This window comes from Manis pentadactyla, chromosome 10, assembly GCF_030020395.1.
Source record: "Manis pentadactyla isolate mManPen7 chromosome 10, mManPen7.hap1, whole genome shotgun sequence".
NCBI lineage: Eukaryota > Metazoa > Chordata > Mammalia > Pholidota > Manidae > Manis > Manis pentadactyla.
In genome coordinates, this window is record NC_080028.1 from 8,608,679 (window position 1) to 8,630,528 (window position 21,850).

At 41.3% G+C, this 21,850-nt stretch overlaps 1 protein-coding gene across 1 annotated transcript in view; it reads left to right on the forward strand.

The window, feature by feature from the left end:
• The window catches only part of ENTHD1 (ENTH domain containing 1), a 105,181-nt gene extending 84,413 nt beyond the window's left edge, over positions 1-20,768 (forward strand). The window contains exons 5-6 of the mRNA XM_057486346.1: positions 11,024-11,419; positions 20,063-20,768. Of these exons, the coding sequence (XP_057342329.1) occupies positions 11,024-11,419; positions 20,063-20,667 (1,001 nt within the window). The 3' untranslated portion in view covers positions 20,668-20,768. The remainder of the gene's footprint in view (positions 1-11,023; positions 11,420-20,062) is intronic.
• The last annotated feature ends 1,082 nt before the right edge of the window (positions 20,769-21,850 follow it).

The window sequence follows — 21,850 nt, forward strand, 5'->3', positions numbered from 1 at the left end:
GTGGAATTCAGAGACATTCTCTGAACGGTGGGAAACCCTCATGAAACAATCACTTTAGCATTGACAGAGTATACGTTTATGTGCTTTGTGTTCAGATATGTAAAGACAGCATTCGTTGTTGTTCCCCATCAAATCCTCACAGAGCCCCACAAGGGCTTCCGAAAATTCTCTGTAAATGCTGTCCATTCTTTTTATGGATCCAAGAGAACATCTAACCCAAAGCCCTTCCTGGTAGAAGATAAACAGAGGCCGGTTGTGTACTTAACTCAGTCCCGCACCACGTGGCCCTGCATCTCTAAAAGCAGCACCAGGGACAAATGGAGTGATCCCAAGGTCACCCCACCGTTGTGAGGCTGTTAGAGGAATTGTTATGAAGGAGTACTTGGCCCAACTGGTTCCGCCACACTTCCTAGTCCTTCTTTTACTCCCCTAGTAAAGAGCATTGAGCTAGACTTTCAGAATCTGGGGTTCGAGTCCTACTTCTGCCCTTTGATCACGGTGCAACCTGCTCGTCTCGGGTTTTCCTGTGTGTCAGGGGACTGGATTGGAATGTTCTCTAAGACTTCTGTCCCTACAGTTGAGTTTATTTTAATGACAAACCATCCAGATAATGACTCACTGAGCAAACGTTTGTCAAACAACTGTCAGGCACTCTGCTGGTCACCTATGGGTTGAACAAGTTGAACAAGAAGTATGCCCTGAAGGAATTCGCAGTTTCCTGGACATGGCAGATCTGTACACAGAAATTATAGTTATCAACAACAAACTTGTCTACTATGTTACGGAGGTTACAGAACTTAGAACAGTTAAGTACCTGGCACATCCCTGTACTTAATAAATGTTTGATTTTTTTTTGAATATTTGAAATCAGTGAATATTCACATTGTACTATGCAAAAACAAAGAGAAGAGAAATTTGTTTGAACTTGTAGGATAAAGAAAAGATTTCACAAAGAAGACAGCATTTGAATTGAGTTTGGAGGAATGAAGCCATTTTTGACAGAGAAGAAAGGTAGGGATGGAGGATAGTCTAGTCTGAGGGAACAGCTTGGACAAAGACCCAGACATGAAAATGTCCGTCTAAGGTAGTGACTCTATAGCATCTTACTACGCTGATGGACAGTGACTGCAGTGGGGTGTGTGATGGGGACTTGATAATGGGGGGAATCTAGTAACCACAGTGGTGCTCATGTAATTGTATATTAATGATAGCAAAATTTTAAAAATGTCCATCTAATGCACATCACCCTATAAATTGGAAGTCAGTCAGATGTGAAGAGGGGGAAGGAACAGTATGGGTCAAAGTGTGGTGCATAGAGGGCGCAAGGTAAATTTGAAGAACTGAAAGAATAGTAGAGACATACAGTTTCAGGAAAACCGGCAGTACAAAATGATGCAAGATAGGTATCAAGACTGATTTAGACTACGCAGAGCCTTGCAAACCACGTGAGGTAGTTTGAAAAAGTATTGGAGAGAAGTAACATGATCTGCTTTTCATTTTAGAAAGGTCTCTCTGGCTGTGATGTGTAGAGTGAACCGAGGGGACAGGGCAGGGAGACCTCTTAGAGGCTGTGGTAGCAACTAAATCTCCAAAATAACCTGAGTGACTGGGAAGCTGATGGTCATGTTCACAGAGGTAAAGATCCGAGGTGATGAGGCTGGAGGGTGGGAAGACCTCCCTGTGCAGAGGGAGAGGCATGTGTCTGGGGTTAGAACTCCGTAGAGGTCAGAGCTGAGGGTAAAATGACTGAGTTATAGTTGACCCTTGAACAGTGTGGGCTCAGCCAGCAGCTGGGAGGAGACCCAGGCAGTGGGTGGGGACCCAGGCCTCTCGGAGGCGGTTCCGGCTGGCTGGGGCTAATGTTCTAAGGGGGCATGATCAGGCTGCTTCGCCAAGCGCTGGAGGGCAGGGCAGACTGGAAAGAAAGCTGCCAGTGGAGGGAAAAGCACTGCAAGGCTGATGCTCCTGGGAACGCTGAGCAGAGCACCGACTCCTTGCTGCCTCCTCCTGGTTTCTGGTCTCCTTCTAACACCTCCTGTTGGCAGAACCTAACAGGAAGTTAGCCAGCAAAGCAAAAGTGTGGTGGCTGCGGTGGGTGGGATCCCAGTGGGATCCCAGCCCCAGCATCATAGAACCTAGGGACACAGCCACACCTGGCTGTTCAGCGTCCATACACATTCTAATGCACATAGTTGAATGTCCAAGCAAGAAGAACAGCTCTAAGTATCTTTTGTACAAAAGAAGGTCGTCTCCCCAAAATTATGAGCCATGAAGTCCCCAGCCTTCCAAGGTGCCTCATCCTCCTACTGCTGAAACTTTCTGGAGTTCTGTGGTAAGAATCTATTTCTTTCACATTGGCTTTCCCCTCTAGAAGTATTTAGGAGTTTGCTTCTATCTACTGTTTTCATGACATCTCTCCTCTCTTGTCCTCTCTTCTCTCCTGCTCTGTTTTCCCTTCTAGAATTATACCATTTTATTCCACTTGTCATTTCAGTGGGCTTGGGGAAGAAGAGGAGATAAATGACTGCACCTTAGAGCAAATGCGATTAGTGCCCTGCCTGCTATTCCCCTGGCCTCGGTCTGAGTAACTGCGGTCTTGGTGACCAGGTCCCAGATACCCCAAGAGGCCTGTGTCTCTCCTTCTCCACCTGAGAGTTTCTCCGGGAGCCCTGAGACTCGTTCAGCCTGAGCAGAGCAGCCTACAAGTGTCAAAGATTCAGCACTCCCAGCGGCAGCCCGCAGCCAGTGAAGGCAGGAGTCGTGGAATACATACACTGCCTTCCTGACTTAAAGGGACAGTTATGAGGCACCCAGCAAGACTGGACCTCACCTGTCCACAGTGGTGCTCTGGCACTAATATGGCCCTTTGGCTTGTGTCCCTTTTTGCTTCACTTTCTCACTCCCTGACTGGGGCTCTTGGAGTCACTGGCCAGATCAACTACCTGCACCCCAGCCTTTTCTCAGAGGCTACTTTTGGGTGAACCCAAACAGAAACATGCTCAATTCACTGTGCTATACAAATATATTCTTAATGTTTACTCACTTATTGAGAAAGTGCGATCTCCTAGACATTATGGAATTGAGCTAGTAACTTGTATTATTATTTTTATGTGTTTATCATACATATACTTTTGTGTATATGTATATGCAAGTATATATATATATTCAGTCTTCCTTGTTGCCTATCTATATACATAAAATCTATACTTGATCTCAGGTTTATTGACAGTAGGGACTATGACTTCCACTTGCATATGTCTCCAGTGTCTAACACAGTCCAGTGCAAACAGTAGGTGCTCAACGAGTGTTTCTTGATTGGCCATTCTTATTTTCAGGCTTCACATACAGCATACATTGTTATACACAAAGTCAACATATAAAATTTATATTAGATAATTTATAAATTAAGAAACTATTAAATTTAACAAATATTTGTATGCCTCCTATATGCAAAAGCATGGTGGAAGATATAAAGTCAGAATACAGGAACTTAATATGATGTGTGATAGGCTCTATACAGCATATAATTGGGTGAAAAAAATGAGTTTATGGAAATAAATATTATTTTCCATTTCCAATTTCCAAGAAAGGAAGAATTAGGATGGAGCGATAGTCATGTTCAGAAGTAGCTTCCGGAAGTAGTACCTCCTGGAGATGGGTCTTGAGGACTTGGTAGACTTTAAATAGAGAAGAGGAGGGTGTTCCAGTGTTGCAGTGCAATGGAAACAAAGAACCTGAATTAACATGGAGAGCGAAGATAAAGGGACGCCCAAGGGCCTGGGGTGTGTGAGTGGTCGAAAGAATGGCCTGACTCGGGTTAGTTTCCCTTGGGTAGTGGTAGAAATGAGCAATGGAATAATAATGGGAAAATAAGTGGGTGACAGTGATCAAAAGTACAGACTTCCAGCTATAAACAGGTCCTGAATGTATTGTACAGCACGGTGACTCTGGTTAATGACACTGTATTGTACATTTGAAAGTTGCTAAGAGTAGATCTTAAGTCTCATCACCAGAAAAAAACTGTAAAGACATGTGGTGATGGAGGTTAACTAGACTTATTGTGGTGATCATTTTGCAATATATACGTATACTGAATCATTATATTGTATACCTGAAACTCATATAATGTATGTCAATTTATAACTCAATTTTTAAAAAACAACCAAAAAAATTAAGTTATTAAAAACTGGAAGGAGGTAGAGGTTTCTAGATAATGTGTAAATAAATGGAAAAAGATCTAGCATTTTGTGACCCAAGTCAGTGCTGATTAAGTTAAGGTGTTAAGTGTATCCCTTGATAAAGTATTAAATGTTAGTAGGGGTCACAACCTCTTGAATTTGGAAGGACTGGCGGGCTGGGAAGGGGGAAGCATTTCCGAAAGGATGACCCTGCTGTCCTCCACTGTACAGCCAGCAGCTAACCAAGCTGTGTGGCATTACTCAACCGCCTCCCGCACACACACAGAGACGCCCCCGCAGCCCCTGAGCACCCCCCACCCAGCATGAGATAGTTCGGACCACACAGAGCCAGGTGCAAGTGAGTCAGACTTTCTTAACTCAGTAAGCGCTTTTACAACGCAGCTGTAGTGGAAGAAAGAAGAGGGAGAAAGAGAGAGGGGGAGGGAGGAAGGGGAGAAAACAAGCCGCGGAGGTCCTTGAAGACTCGAGGAATTCAGACTTTGTCACCGAAACAAGCGAGGTGTTTTGAAGGATTGTTGAATATGAGCTATAAATAACTAAAGGAGTAATTGAATTGAAGAGGATTACTTTGGCATGTTGCACAGGAAAAGAAGTGGAGCAAGGCTGGCGGCTGGGAGGCCCAGTCCAACTGGCTTCCCAGAATCTTCAGGCCTCTTTAGCATTCTGTTTAAGCAAACATTTTTTGTTTTAATCGACTGTGCATTTAAAATCATTACTTTTGATTTGTCACCACGCTTTCTTCTTTTTGAGCATAGTATTTTATCCATTAAAAACGTTACCAGTTTAAAAAAAAGTCTAAGCAACGAAAAGATTGCATTCTGTTCTTCCTGGACTTTTGAGAAAGGGGGATTGATAGAAACAGAATGACTTCCGTCTGGTAGGCTTCATTGCACTTTAGGATTTCTTTTGTTCTTTTATAATTTTAAGCTTTTGTACTACAAATTAAAATGATGGCTATACAGAGGACCTTAGACATCCCAATTCTGAGATTTACATATCGAGTGTTATGAATATTTTCATCAGAAACTCATTGTCATTCTGAATTATCTTAGTTTACATATTGCTAAATCTTCAGATGATTCTATTACTATAGAAAAAGATTCCCCCCAACCACCCATTTTTCTCAGATGTGAAATGAAAGTGGATGGAAAAATATTTGACTAAATAAAATTGGCTTTTAAGGAATGCTGTTATGTAAATATGATGATGTACACATGCACTTTGGAATGCCAAAAGTCCAGTATTCTACTAAGACTATATGAGTATTTAATAGAACTTTTAGTATAACTTGATTATATGTAAATTGGGAATGTTCTTGAAGTTATTTTCACCTACCAATCTTCTATTCCTTTTCAGCATCATTAAGTAAACTATATCCAATTTTTTTTCAAAAACAAAGGCATTACTTTTTCTTCTCCTTGTGCTTCGATTTGTCCTGTCACACAACACACATTTATTGAACACATCCTGTGGGAATGGCACAATGAGTGCTAGGATGAGAACGTGACTCCTCACCAGTTTCCGCAAGGAGGCTGCTTGCAGAGAGGGGCCGGACTGGTAATAAAGGAGATGAAGTGTTCTAATTACAGGGCCTAACAAGGCGCGGAAAGGGGCACAATCATAGGAGAGGATGAGGAAGAAGAGGACCAAGCCAAGCTTTACAGGAAAAGTGATAATTGAGTTTTAAAAGATTGATAAAGTTTGGAGATGAGAGGGTTGGGAAAAAATGGAATTCCTGGAAGAGACAGTGAAGTAAGTTTCTGAAAGTGTCTGACTCTGTGGTATCACAACAGCTTTTTAGCCCAGGCCAGCCTCCAACTGTGGAATGAAAATGGAGAGAAAGGTTTTTAGAGTCAAATAAAATTTTCTTTTCTTTAATGAGGTAGAGCCTGAAACTGATGATGAGGGCATGTAAATGTGCTTTGTGAGCTATGTAATGATGCGCATTGTGATAATATAAACACATGGCAATGAATTACACAATTCCTGTATCCCCTTCTCCTTGGGAGCTTCAGGTAATATAATCCATTTGCCCTCCCTCACCTAGTTATTTTACCGAGTTATGTTTCTAATTTCACGAACCCCATCTCTTGAAATTTTTCTTTCTCTCCATATCCAACTTCAGATAAAACTATTTGAGAGCAAGCTTTAGCACTGAGTGTTGAAGACTATTTTCATCTAGAAATGTGGCCCAGGCTCAGAATTCATAGACTCATAGATACTCCTATATCAGAACCACCTTAAGTTTCAATTCCTTCCATTTGTAATAAATATTATTTGCCTCTTATATTCCAAGTACTTTTTCTGCTATTTCCTAGGTTCTGTGGTGATATTTTTTTTTGAAAATTGTTTTTTTTTAATTGTTTTTTTTTCTGATATCGTTAATGTAAAATTACTTGAACAACATTATGGTTGCTAGACTCCCCCTAATATCAAGTCCCCCCCACATACCCCATTACAGTCACTGTCCATCAGCATAGTAAGATACTATAGAATCATTACTTGTCTTCTCTGTATATACTGCCTTTCCTGTGTCCATCCCCCCCACATTATGTGTGCTAATCGTAATGCCCCTTTTTCCCCCTTATCCCTCCCTTTCCACCCATCCTCCCCAGTCCCTTTCCCTTTGGTAACTGTTAGTCCATTCTTGAGTTCTGTGAGTCTGCTGCTGTTTTTTTCCTTCAGTTTTTTTCTTTATTCTTATACTCTGCAGATGAGTGAAATCATTTGATACTTGTCTTTCTCCACCTGGCTTATTTCACTGAGCATAATACCCTCTAGCTCCATCCATGTTGTTGCAAATGGTAGGATTTGTTTTCTTCTTATGGCTGAATAATATTCCATAGTGTATATGTACCACACCTTCTTTATCCATTCATCTACTGATGGACACTTAGGTTGCTTCCATTTCTTGGCTATTGTAAACAATGCTGCGATAAACATAGGGGTGCATATGCCTTTTTCAAACTGGGTTGCTACATTCTTGGGGTAAATTCCTAGGAGTGGAATTCCTGGGTCAAATCTGAGGTGATATTTATGAATAAAATGGACAAAGATCCCAATATGATGGAGCTTCCATTTTAGTAATCGCCACAGCAGCTCTGAAAGGCTGCTGCTTTTCTCCCACGCAGACAAAGGACTTATTAAAATTAGCCTGCTACCTAAAGTGGCAATTTTCTTTCATGTCCTTTACATAGGTACTGGGGAAAGAAGATATTTCTTACTTCAGGGAAAACTTGCCCCTGGGGTTCTGTAAAGATAGATGAGTATGATGTGGCATATTTTCTCTGGTTTATCTTGTACAAGATGAAAGTTTGAAGTATTAAAAATACTATGGTTTCAGAGACCAATAAGTGGGTGAAGGAAGAAATATTTAAAGACAGGTTATTTGGTGCTTTCCTTGTCTGGAGCCTCAGTGAGGAGAGAGAAGGCAGCCACTGAAAGACTAGCATCAGTTAGCTCAGGCTTGCTGTACAGGGCAGAACAGGAGCACAGTGAGAAAGGAGAAATGACTTAGCAGAGAAGTCTGTTATGGCATTTTAAAAAACCCAAGTTATTAAAATTGCAATGCATTTGAAAGGGTATTGTCTGTTTTATTTTTTGATTGTAGTTCTTTTTTTTATTTTGGTATCATTAATGTACAATTACCTGAGCAACATTATGGTTACTAGACTCCCCCCATCATCAATCCCCACCACATACCCCATTACAGTCACTGTCCATCAGCGTAGTGAGATGCTATAGAGTCACTACTTGTCTTCTCTGTGTTGTACTGCCTTCCCCATGCCCACCCCCTACATTATATGTGCTAATCATAAGGCCCCGTTTTCACCCTTATCCCTTGCTTCCCACCCATCCTCCCCAGTCCCTTTCCCTTTGGTAACTGTTAGTCCATTCTTGGGTTGTGTGTGTCTGCTGCTGTTTTGTTCCTTCAGTTTTTTCTTTGTGCTTATACTCCACATATGACTGAAATCATTTAATACTCGTCTTTTTTTTTTTTTTTCTGAGAACCAAATGTTTAATAACAAATTAGGTCTGAACACATTGGTTTATTACAGAGGAGGACCAGTTCCCATGCATTACCCATGTGTTTACTAGACAAGTCAGCTGCAAGACAAATACCCTACAGTGCCCAACTTCCAACCGTATTTCTTATCCTCAGTTCCTTTTTTTTTTTATTAATTTTATTTTGGTATCATTAATCTACAATTACATGAAAGACATTATGTTTACTAGGTTCCCCCCTTCACCAAGTCCCCCCCACATACCCGTTCACAGTCACTGTCCATCAACATAGTAAGATGCTGTAAAATCACTACCTGTCTTCTCTGTGTTGCACATCCCTCCCCGTGTCCCCCCACTATACGTGCTAATCGTAAGGCCCCCTTTCTTTTTCCCCGCCCTTATCCCACCCTTCCCACCCGTCCTCCCCAGTCCCTTTCCCTTTGGTAACTGTTAGTCCATTCTTGAGTTCTGTGCTTCTGCTGCTGTTTTGTTCCTTCAGTTTTCTTTTGTTCTTATACTCCACATATGAGTGAAATCATTTGGTACTTACCTTTCTCCGCCTGGCTTATTTCACTGAGCATAATACCCTCTGGTTCCATCCATGTTGTTGCAAATGGTGGATTTGTTTTCTTCTTATAGCTGAATAATATTCCATTGTGTATATGTACCACATCTTCTTTATCCCTTCATCTACTGATGGACACTTAAGTGGCTTCCATTTCTTGGCTATTGTAAATAGTACTGTGATGAACATAGGGGTGCATATGTCTTTTTCAAACTGGGCTCCTGCATTCTTAGGGTAAATTCCTAGAAGTGGAATTCCTGGGTCAAATGGTATTTCTATTTTAAGTTTTTTGAGGAACTTCCATACTGCTTTCCACAATGGTTGAACTAATTTACATTCCCACCAGCAGCATTGGAGGGTTCCCCTTTCTCCACATCCTCACCAACACTTGTTGTTTGTCTTTTGGATGGTGGCTATCCTTACTGGTGTGAGGTGATATCTCATTGTGGTTTTAATTTACATTTCTCTGATGACTAGTGATGTGGAGCATCTTTTCATGTGCCTGTAGGCCATCTGAATTTCTTCTTTGGAGAAGTGTCTGTTCAAATCCTCCACCCATTTTTTAATTGGCTTATTTGCATTTTGTTTGCTGAGGTGCATGAGCTCTTTATATATTTTGGATGTCAACCCCTTATCAGATATGTCACTTATGCATATATTCACCTATACTGTAGGATGTCTTTTTGTTCTACTGATGGTGTCCTTTGCTGTACAGAAGCTTTTTAGTTTGATATAGTCCCACTTGTTCATTTTTGCTTTTGTTTCCCTTGCCTGGGGAGATATGTTCATGGAGACGTTGCTCATGTTTATGTCCAAGAGAGTTTTGCCTATGTTTTCTTCTCAGAGTTTTATGGTTTCATGACTTGCATTCAGGCCTTTGATCCATTTTGAGTTTACTTTTGAATATGGGTTAGACAATGATCCAGTTTCATTCTCTTACATGTAACTGTCCAGTTTTGCCAACACCAGATGTTGAAGAGGCTGTCATTTCCCCATTGTATATCCATGGCTCCTTTATCATATATTAATTGACCATATATGCTTGGGTTAATATCTGGACTCTCTGTTCTGTTCCACTGGTCTATGGGTCTGTTCTTGTGCCAGTACCAAATTGTCTTGATTACTGTGGCTTTGTAGTAGAGTTTGAAGTTAGGGAGTGAGATCCCCTCCACTTTATTCTTCCTTGTCAGGATTGCTTTGGCTATTCGGGGTCTTTTGTGGTTCCATATGAATTTTTTAACTATTTGTTCCAGTTCATAGAAGAATGCTGTTGGTATTTTAATAGGAATTAGATTGAATCTGTAGATTGCTTTAGGCAGGATGGCCATTTTAACAATATTAATTCTTCCTAGCCACGAGCATGGGATGAATTTACATTTATTAGTGTCCTCTTTAATTTCTCTTAAGAGCGTCTTGTAGTTTTCAGGGTATACATCTTTCACTTCCTTGGTTAGGTTTATTCCTAGGTATTTTTTTCTTTTTGATGGAATTGTTTTCCTGATTTCTCTTTCTGCTAGTTCATCGTTAGTGTATAGGAATACAACAGATTTCTGTGTATTAATTTTGTATCCTGCAACTTTGCTGAATTCAGATATTAGTTCTAGTAGTTTGGGAGTGGATTCTTTAGGGTTTGTTATGTACAATATCACGTCATCTGCAAAGAGTGACAGTTTGACTTCTTCTTTACCAATCTGGATGCCTTTTATATCTTTGTGTTGTCTGATTGCCAGGGCTAGGACCTCCAGTACTATGTTGAATAAAAGCAGGGAGAGTGGGCATCCCTGTCTTGTTCCCGATCTTAGGGGAAAAGCTTTCTGCTTCTTACTGTTAAGTAAAATGTTGGCTGTGGGTTTGTCGTATATGGCCTTTATTATGTTGAGGTACTTGCCCTCTATAACCATTTTGTTGAGAGTTTTTATCATGAATGGATGTTGAATTTTGTCAGATGCTTTTTCAGCATCTATGGAGATGATCATGTGGTTTTTGTCCTTCTTTTTGTTGATGTGGTGGATGATGTTGATGGATTTTCAAATGTTGTACCATCCTTGCATCCGTGAGATGCATCCCACTTGATCATGGTGTATGATCCGCTTGATGTATTTTTTAATTCGATTTGCTGATATTTTGTTGAGTATTTTTGCATCTATGTTCATCAGGGATATTGGTCTGTAGTTTTCTTTTTTGTGGTGTCTTTGCCTGGTTTTGGTATTAGTGTGATGCTGGCTAATTGCAGTTCTTATTTGTCATCTTACAGATGCTGTGCCTGTTCCCTCAGAAAAAAGCTCATCTCTGCAGACAAACTTGAGCTTGGCTGAGGAAGGAGACAGAAGCATTACAAACACTGCCACAGAAAAGCCCTTGCAGGTGCCTCTAGAAGAGCAGTCAGCTGCAAGCAGCTTTGAAACACTGACAACTTTAATGGCTCTTTGGCCATCGAGTGAAAAAGAGTTTATCAGCCCTGATTTGAGCCTATCAAAGTCAGATTCTACTTTCTGTAACCTGCCCTCTGTAGAGACACTCTATGTCTCTCCCTCATTCAAAACATTTGACTCAGTGGAGAAGCTCACCATCAGTCAGGACCCTCAGAAGCCAACACAATCCAGCATCTTCCAGATGGAGGACAAAAACCTCAAGGCCTCAACCACATGGGGTGAGTGAATAAAACAAACAAAACCACACAAACACAAAGCCTCTTTTGAAGCCACCTTCTTTCACTTTTCTCCGCTTTCTTTCTCTTTTTGGTTCCCTCCTTTCCCTCCCCCATCAGGTGGTATTAAAATGTATGTGCCATTAGAGGTGCTTCTCAGGTGGCAAAGTGCCCCTTTTATTAAATGGCTACTAGGCAGCTCATCATTGTGGTTACGAGTACTTGATTGAAGCACAAGTTCTGAGCAAACCTGATGCAGAACAAATTAGACCGAGCATGAAACAAGAGCTTCCTGCTAGACATTAGATTACTTATTAAGAGACTATAAAAAAGAACTGGTTATTATGTATACTGATGTGTGTGTGTGTGTGTGTGTGTGTGTGTCCTTTTTTAAAAGGGCTGTGTACTGATTGCAAAGAAAGGCATGGACCAGCTCTTCCTTTCCTGTCCTGTGCAACACCAAGGGGCTCACAGGATTGCTTAGACTTGATGATAAAGGATAAAGCCAGTTGAGATGCCAGGTTGTTGGATGTCTTGCATTTCATAATTATGCTTTCTTCTGTAAGTTAGTAAAAGAATAATATGTTTGCTCATGCATTTTTTCAAAGACTAAGTAGTTTTATCAGTTCTTCTATATAATAATGCTTACCAGTTGCCTCACACTCAGGTCGAAAGTACCATATAAATACAAACAATGGAAGCCAAAGTGTTGATGGTAAAGAAATTTACCTTGGTGCTAGTAAGGTCAGTAATAGAAGATCCTCCTTGCTGCCCTTACCTGAACTTTTTGGAACTGAATGACCTAAAAATAAAGCTATTAGAAGCTAATTTGAAGTCAATGAAAAACAACGAAAGTAGAAAACTCATGCTGGGTCAAGGTCCTAGGGAAAAGGACTGTGGTATTGTGATGTAATAAGAAATACATGATTTGATCTTCCTCCCTTGTTCCTGGCACCAAGCTCCTCAAACCCTTGCTATTGTCATTCATGGTAAACCCTCTGACCAGACCTGCCAGACGTGATGATGAGGTGACTCTTGGAGGGTGGGGCTTGTTGCCGGAACCATCAAACAGGTGATGAGAGCCTCTGAGTTTCCAGCCCCACCCCTGACCTCTGGGGAGGGGAGAGGGGCTGGAGGTTGAGTTAATTCTCAAACTTGGTCGATCATGCCTACAAAATGGAACCTCCATAAAAACCCTAAACAATAAAGTTTAGAGAGCTTCCGCACTGGTGAACACATGAAGGTTCTGGAAGGATGGCACGCCTAGAGAAGGCAGGACGCTCTGTGCCCATTTCCCATACCTTGCCCTGTGCATCTCTTCCCTTTGGCTCTTCCTCAGTTGTATCCTATATAGTAACTGGTAATAGTAAGCAAAGCACTTCCTTGGGTTCTGTGAGCCATTCTTTCGAACTATTGAACCCATGGAAGAAACATGGGATCCCTCGACTTATAACTGGCAGATCAGAAATACAGGAGGCCTGGACTTGTGATTGGCATCCAAAGTTGGGGCAGTCTTGAGGGATTGAGCCCTTGATCTCTGGGGTCTGCACTGAGTCCAGTAGTTAGTGTCAGAATTGAGTTAAATTGTAGGACACATGATTGGTGTCCACAGAGAACTGGAGAAATCCTTGGTGTGGACAACCTGCACATCTGGGGTCAGAAGTGCTATGAGTAGAGCAGGAAACTATTTTACTTTAAGTTGGCCCCATATTCACCTCAGTTGCCCACTTGGGTCATTCACTGGATCATAGAAGCAAAGGCCTGGGCTTTCTACAGTCTCATTGAGCTTGGGAGACGGGGAGCTCAGGAGAGTTTGGGGCTTCCAAGGTGGCAGGGCCTCAAGGGGTCCATATTCCAGAGGGGAGGGCATCACAGAGATGAAAATCCAAAAATCTTTGTGTAATTTGTTCCTGAAACATCTGCCCACTGCAAAGCTGCCCCTGTTCTGGGTGAGAAGCCAAGAAAGGAAACAGGAAGCAGCTTCTAACGGGCCAGTGAGCTAAGCACAGATTCTGATAAGCTTATGGTGCTAGGAGACAGATGGAGTTCAGAATATGCATACCGTAGGGGCTCTGGTAACTACCCCAGGCTTCAGCTGGGACCTCTGACAGGCTGCACCCTGAGCATCAGAACCACACTCTAGGGGTAAGCACAAACCAGCAACAGAGGAACCCTCCCAACTGCTGAGAGCCTGCTTCAGCTAGAGTACATGATGGCCGTGTAGTCCATGTGTCTTCTAGAAGTCAATGAAATCCTTTCTTAAGAGCTGCTGTCATTTTTCAAGCAAAATTTTTGGCACTCAAGCAAAAATGACCAGGCGTACAGAAAACGAACAAATGGCCAGAAACACTGGAGAAAAACACAATAGAAATAGACCCCAGATAATCTACATACTGAAGTTAAAAGACAGGTACTTTAAAATGATTATGATTAATACAATCAAGAAAACAGGGAGATGGAGAATTTCATAGAATACTAGTATCTATTTTTAAAAGTACCAAATGAAAATTCCAGAGCTGAAAAATATAGTACCTGAAAGTAAGGCCCTGAGGATGCTGTTCAGCCCACCTGGCCTGAGGTATCAAAAGAGAGAGCTCAGTCATGGCCCTAGAAAGTCATGAGGGAAGCCCTGAAAGGGAGGGACTCAGAAGGGGAGACCCCACATTCTGTTTATAAACTCTGCCCAAATCCTCACCTGACTATACATGGAGGGGAAGGCCCCAGGAGTCTGGGCGGTGGGGGGCAGATGAACACTGGAAATTATAAATATGTGGGTAAATATAAAATACTATATATTTCATTTTTATTCTAATTTAAAAATACATGTGACTGTTTAAAGCAAAAATTTTAATACTGTATTTTGGGCTTTAGAACATATGTAAATGTAACATATTTTACAGCACAGCACAAAGAATGGCTGAAATCCATAGTCACCGGTAGCACGGGTTCTGGAGTCTGACTGCCTGGGCTCATCATCCCAGCCCAGCCACCAGCACAACCAGGGGAGATGGACTAGAATCCAGGACAGAAGGCCGCCTCATCCTGAGGGCCTGTAAGGAAGGAGCAGACAGGATATGTCACACGTGAGGGAAGCTTTTTGTAGTTTTTAATAATGAAGAGGCGTTGAGCCTTCACGTGACGCACACTGTCATGGCCTCAGTACCTTATTGCCTGAGGTCTCCTGCTCAGACTGCGCGGTGGGGAGTGGCCTAAGGATTGTCAAGAGACTGGTAAAGATTTGGAATAGCCACTCTAAAGAATGAAGAAGGGGCTGCTAAGACAGTGTTGTGGTAAAGCAGCAGTAATTTGTAGGGGTCCTGATTCGGGGGGTCCTATGCGCTTCTTCAATAGTGCTGAGCAGGCAGGGGATAGGAATGAAAAAGGCAGATATTTAAATTGAAATAGGGTTAGGACAGAAATTGGCAAACCACAGCTTCTGGCCAAATCTGGCCCACTGCCTGTCTGTAAACAAAGTTTTATTGGAACACAACCAGTAATTGGTTTACATACTGTCTTTGGCTGCTTTTGTGCCACAACAGCAGAGCTGAGTAGCTGCAACAGACTGTATGTCCCACAAAGCCTAAAATATTTACTATCTGACTGCTTTCAGAAAATGTTTGCTGACCCCTGCTTTAGGAATTAGTAGCAGGGAAAGCAGAAAACCTGGCAGCAAGGGGGTAGCAAGAAAATGTTTCAGTGATGGATTATGGGATTCTAGACTGGACAAGAAAAGAGCCAGAGCCAGATGAGCATTGATAGAATGAGAGAAAATAACAGGATCATTGGGTCTTTTGTCTCAGTGAGGTCAAAATGTAGATGCATTAAAAGGAATGGGATGGCAAGAAGTCCTAGAGAAAGAAAGTTATCTTGGAAAACAAGATTTCAGAGGTAGGGCAGTTCTGAGAGAAGACCTGTTCTAGGGAGCACCCAGAGGAATGGCTGAAGGTTATTGTGGTTGAGGAATTCAAGAAACAATAAGGCTAGGATGGATGGCTAGTCTCCATGGATGCTGGATGATGGAGGACACAGAAGACAGCATCTAATTTTTGGTTTTGTTTTAAAAAGAAGTATTTGTTTACATGAAGGGTCCAGGTCTAGTGTTATAAACTCATTGGAGATAATAAACTGGGCAAATAAAAAAATACATGCAAACTCTAGTTCAGCAGATCTCAAATATGAGGAAGGCCACCTAATACACATTAATGATTTTACTGACTGAGAGGGACCCATTTGCTGCAGCAACCTCCTTCAACGTTTTGATACTAAATAACTTTTCTAAAACAGCCCATTCCTTCTGCTCTCTATTTAAATATTAAGTTATTTATCTGTAGCTCCAACTACTTTTAGGTCGTTAGGTAGCTTATCATGCACACTAAAAAGAAAACAGGGCTAGTAGATGCTTAGAAGCCAGATCCGGTGATAGGCAGCTGTTATTACATTCTCAGAAGCCACAGTTTAGAGTAAGTGTGTTGGGCTGCACTGGACTTGACTTTCTAATTTTTTGGAAGAAAAAAATCTATTCTGTACTCGCTCATGCTGGGACCGTGATGAGCATATTCACTGGCTCCTTCCTTTGTTTCTGTCTCACTGGCTCCATTTTCTTGTGGTAGTAGTTCTGTGTAGCTGTTCCTCTCTTCACCTTTGCTGGGCAAAGAGACCAAATGTGACACATGCACAAAAGACTCATTAACCAAGTCATTTAACTTTTTGTCTATAAAAAGCTTCAGAGGCAGAACAATTAATAATTTTCCTACGAGAAATGAGGAAAATGATAGAAAACATTTCTGCAACCCGCCTCAGCTAACCCTGAGCCATGACTGCCTGGTTCAGAAGCTCCCTGCAGGGCAGAGCAGTGCGGAGCCTTCCCACGCCCCGCCCGAGGTCAGGGTGGCCCCAGCTGGCTGGCTGCCCCAGCCCCGGGGGCAGCAACCCCGCCAGCTGTACAGCTCCTGCCCGCTTTTGTGCAGACAAAAAGGCACACTGATGCAAGTTTTTTAATTCAGTGAGCCAAAGGAATACTGCATAGGTCAGTGAGAAAACCCAGCTTTCATCCAATCCAATTCTCCCACTAAAAATTTAGCATAGGTGATTTAGAGGCAGGCTCATGAGCATTTCTCTCTAACCCTATGTTATTCCTAAATCCATTTTCTTGATGTAACTTATTTACAATAGTGATATTAAAAATAAATTTTCAAAACTTACATTTAAAAAAATTGAGATCTAATTCAGGTACCATAAAATCCACCCCTTTAAAGTGTACAAGTCATTGATGTCTTATATAGTCTCAGAATTGTGCGGCCATTACCGTTAGTTTTCCTCACCCCAAAAGGCCTGTACCCACCAGTAGGCACGCCCCATTCCTCCTTCCCCCTGACTCTTGCAACCACTTGCTTTCTGTCTCTATGAATTTGCCTATTCTGGATAGTTCACGTGATGGAATCATACTACATTTGGACTTTCATGTCTCGTTCCTCTCATGTATCAAAATCTTTTCGAGGTGCTGCCCTGTTGTAGCCTGTGTCAGCTCTTCTTTCCTTTTTATGGCTGGACCCTATTCCACAGCATGGATGGACGCATTTTATTTATCCATTCATCAGTTAATGGGCATTCGAGTTGTTTCCCCTTTTTGGCTATTATGAATAATTCTTCTATGAACATGTGTATAAAATGTTACGTTTTTAAGCCACAGGACAAAATCAGAATATTTTAATTCATATATATAGTTAACTGGATAGCCATATATGTCATCTAGGAAGACTGAAAGAGATGAATTGGAGAATGAAAAAAAAAACTGTTTTACACTGAACTGTTTAGACCAAGAACTTGAAGCTAACAAAACAGTTTACATTTATTGCTACAGCTTTAAAATATTTATAGGAATATATTTGTCATTTTATTTTTGCAACATAGTTCTTCTAAATGCTTTTTAAAGTTGTAATATAATAATTCACTGGTCCACGTTATTCGTGAGTATAAAAAAAGTCAGAGATATCACAGCATTTGGAATGATTTTATCAGCTGTCTTCAAGCCAAGTGCAGCACTCATTGGCGTGCATATATCACCTAAAATTTTTAAATACAGTTATTTATCGCAGCTCATTTGCAACATTTGCTGCATTTCTGCTCCAGTGAATAGATGGTGCAGAGAAAGAATGTTAACAGGATACCCAGATAACCTCTGTAGCGAGCCCGAGAGGAGAAACTTGATGGGCAGGGAGTTGAGCTCTGAAGTGCAGCCTGAAGTGGCGGGTGCAGCTGTGGCATGTTTGGAAACAAAAGTAAATTGGTGCGCGGCAATTAGAGATGAAGTGGCTCTTTATGAGCAAAAGCATCATGGTGCCTGGGAAGCAAAACTGTAAACAATGAGAAGCTATTTAGTCAGCAGTTACAACCACAAAGCAAAAAAAAGGTGGACATACAGTAGAAAGCAGCGATTCTCAAACTAGCATGCATCAGGGACACCTGGAGGCTTGTCAAAACTCAGTTTAGGGGGAGCACCTCTTCCAGGTTCTGATCTGAGTTAGAAGGGTGGGGCCCAAGAACTGCATTTCTAACAGGTTCCCAGATGCTGCTGCTGCTAGTTCAGGGACCACACTTTGAGAAGCACTAACCTCAAGTTAAATACCAGGTTTTTCAATCATTCTACGCACATGTGACTAACCTAACTATGTTAGCCTTCTTCAACGAACTGCTGGAGAATGGACTGCTCCAAAAGGAGAGTAAATTAAGAAAGAGAAAGACATGGTACAGAGAAAACAGGAGAGCCACCCCGGAAGGACAGTGATGGAGCATGTCAGGAGGCAGCTGTGCTCAGAGCGCACCTCGCCCAGAGGGCAGCCGCCTGACCGGGGGTGCAGAGAGGCTCCGGCTTTTCCCATCAGCGTGCCCTGCATCACCCTGCCTTCTTTTTAATCCAGGGATAGGTCGTCTGGTTAAGCCTGACCTAGACTCATAAGTGTGCTTATCTTGACCTTGTGCTGATGAAGTTCCTACTTTCCTTTTGGTGTCCTGCTGCGGCTGGAGTACTCGTTTCACCCTAAAAAAGCTTTGTGATTGGAATTTTTTCCTCAGAACTGCAGATAGGCCTCCAAGAGCTTTGAAGCAGAAAACAGAAGCCTCCTGCCCTGGCTACATATTTTTTACAGAAGGCACAATTCAGTTTAGAGGGACATAAATATATAAAACAAATAAAATCGTATAGAAAGATAAAGCCATGTGTGCTAAGTGGTAAGCATTAATTTCCCTGTTCTATAACTTACAGAGAATAAGGTGTTTTTTTTTAAGTATGAAGTCCAGACTTTGCCAGTTTCTACCACCTACTACATAAATGAATGTAGAGACATTCCAGGGAGACAAGATAAACTTCTACATCCAGGAAAGTTTGGGAAACACTTGAATAAATGTCTTGCCCCAGGCAAGTTCACTATGGATTCCGTGTGACCAAGAAATGACAGTAGAACGTTCCTGGGGTGAAAGGGTTATACCCAACTTCATTTCCACGGTGGCAGGTCAGTCACTAAAATCCCGTTCACTCAGAGCGAGTCTGTACACAGCAAACCGGCCTCTGCCTCTGGGCCCTTCTGTCCACACAGTCGTCCTCTGGGCCTCTGTCCTTGGCGCTGCCACCACTCCAGCCTCTGCTCTGCTCTCCTGCAGACTTGCAGCCGTGCCACCATGTTGCCCATAGCACGGGGCGGAGCTCTTTATAGAGAGTCAGCAGCCATGTGTTTCCCACACACGTGTAGTAAGCTAGCCAACCAGGGCCAGGTGAGAATCCTGGCCACAGGAACTTTCATTTTATCCACAATAAATTACTGTTGTTTTCCTCAGAACTTTAAATGTGCTATAGACATGTTTATCTCTTAATGGGAGACAGCATATGCAATTGCCCAGTCTTATTTGGCTTGAAACCCTGTTTTCACAAAGCATATTTTTACATCTGAGAAACAATGTTCCTCAGAACACAGTTTGGGAAATAATGATTTAGAATGAAGTATGAAAGAGGATATTTAGTATGATTTTGCTTGAAAAGAATTTAAAATGTTACCAAATCTTTGTTGGAAAATAGGTTTTTAGAATGCTTATTATTTTACGTATAGTTTCTTGCTGAAAAAGAAAAATAATTATATACATGTGCTAAAAAGTGTTCTGGATCTCAGATAGGCTGGAGACCATTGAGAGAAAAAGATAAGTTTCACAACTTTTTGTTATTTGTAGTGGGTTGTTCATTTTGCCATAATGTTCTCTGTAGAGAAACAAAAAAAGATGAATGAAGTTACAGGTTTCTTAGATTTTCTACTTTAAACACTAACTTAAGATGCTTGCAGTCAGTAGAACAGAGTGAAATACTTTACTTTTCTGCTCATACTAGTGATGTATAGTGTAAAATGTTTTGGGCAAGGTTTGAAAGTCAAAGTGAATATTAATAATCCTATTCTAGTTTCACTGATAGTTAATACATCTTTAGGCTTTCTCTATTCCCTGCTTTGGGTTTGTTTAGGCTTATTGTGAATATTTAACATACAAAATTCTAGGTAGTATATTGCTACCTTCTGAATAGGATTTTACATCATAAAATTATTTTAACTGTTACTATCATTTATGTGTTTATATGCATAATCTTTTTTTCTCATTTATACATTTTAGTTTCAAATGCCTCTGGGGGAACATCCTCCTTTTCTACTTTATCCGTGTCATCTTCTGATTCGGCCTCTCCAGAGAAGTCTGTTCCTCTCTTATCTCCAGTTTTGGCTGGACCTTCTTTCCGGACTTTGTCCCATCAGCAGTCTTTCTCTACCTCCTTTAAAGAGAAAGATAAGACAGCCAGGGTTACTCACCCCTTCACTCCTGAGGGCCCAGTGTCTTCTGTTGAAGAGGAAAATGACAACCTTAACCTACTGGAAATTCTTCCAGATAACTCTGATTCTGCTAAGAATAAGATAAGTGATGTTTTGAGAAGTAATTGGGTCACATATTGCACCGAAAATATAAACCACTTCACCTCTGTGTCCTGTCCTAGTTTTCAGACAACCAGAGGCCCGCCTAGGGAGACTGAAGCAAACAATTCCATTGAAGTCCTTCTAGGGGAGGTAAAAAATGCGATAGTCAAATTACATGAAGACCTGAGCATGGTAATACAAGAACTTAATGTCATCAGTGGCCATCTGGTAAGCATGAGTGGGCAGAGTCCACAAAGCAGCACCTCTGTGCAGGTTCCCCAGGCTTCTGAGGAGAGCTCAGAGCACATCTAATGATCTTGGTAGCCATTTTTGGTAGAACTCATGTGGTTCTACTTTCTAAAGACAGAGAAGTTAACCTTTTATAAACTTTCATTACAATGGCAAAAATAGGGTGATGGTTTGATTTTTCCTCATCAGGTTTATTAACAAGTATCTTTCAAACTAATAACTTCATTTGGGTGGTTTATTTTTTAAAGAGAAAAGGTATCACCTTTGACAATATTTTCAGGTTTGGTTATTAGCTCATTTGAAACTGAAGAGAGTTTCATTCTTCCATGCTCTGTACTTTACCTCAAAATAGAGCATTAGTGGAAGTCGTGGTGAGACCTCAAACAGCAGACAACTATTCTAGAACATTAAGTGGACAATAGGAAGCCCTTTAATTTCCATCTGTATGGAGCTTCACTGTTAACAAACCTTTGCCTTGACCAAGGGGATTGAGTCTGGGGTATACATTTCACATGTTCTCATGCCAGGTTTCAGGTTCTGCAAACCAAGGGCCAGAAATCTTTCCCTTCTCATGAATGTCACAGTTGGTTGGGAGTTAAGCTGAGACAGGTAGGACATGGAGCAGGTGTTTTTATTGTTAATGTATACTGCAAAGTGAATTCAAATGTGTACTTTTTCTTGTACTTTGTAAAATAAATTTGATATTTTTCATCTTATATGTATGTTTATGATTCATTGAGACAGATTTTCATATAGAAATGTCTCAGTTATTATATTTATGGGCTAAATAACTTAGTTCAGGCATTATAGACCAGTGATTCTTAACCCCACTGCACATTAGAATCACCAGAGAAGCTTTTATTTTGTTTTATATTTATTTAAGAGAACAGTGTAAGGGGCTCCATGTACCCATCACTCAGCTTCAACAATTATTAATTAAAGGCTAATATAATCCCTGATTCCTTTGAAGAAATGTAGGACATTTAAAAAAATACTCTTAATGCGTGTGTGCATTCCCAAACCAAAACCAGTTTTCATCGTGCAAACTGGGTTAAGATCTAGAAGGAACTGTTAGTACAAAGACTAACACAGGAGGATATTTGACATGTTTGAGGCCAGTGTGAAGTGAGGAAAGGAAAGAATAGTAGCTTTGCAGTAATGGAGGAAAGAACAGGGAGTTTTGACAGATGATACAGGTTCTTGAAGACAATTGTTAGAGATTTTGGCTTTTACTCTATGAAGTAAA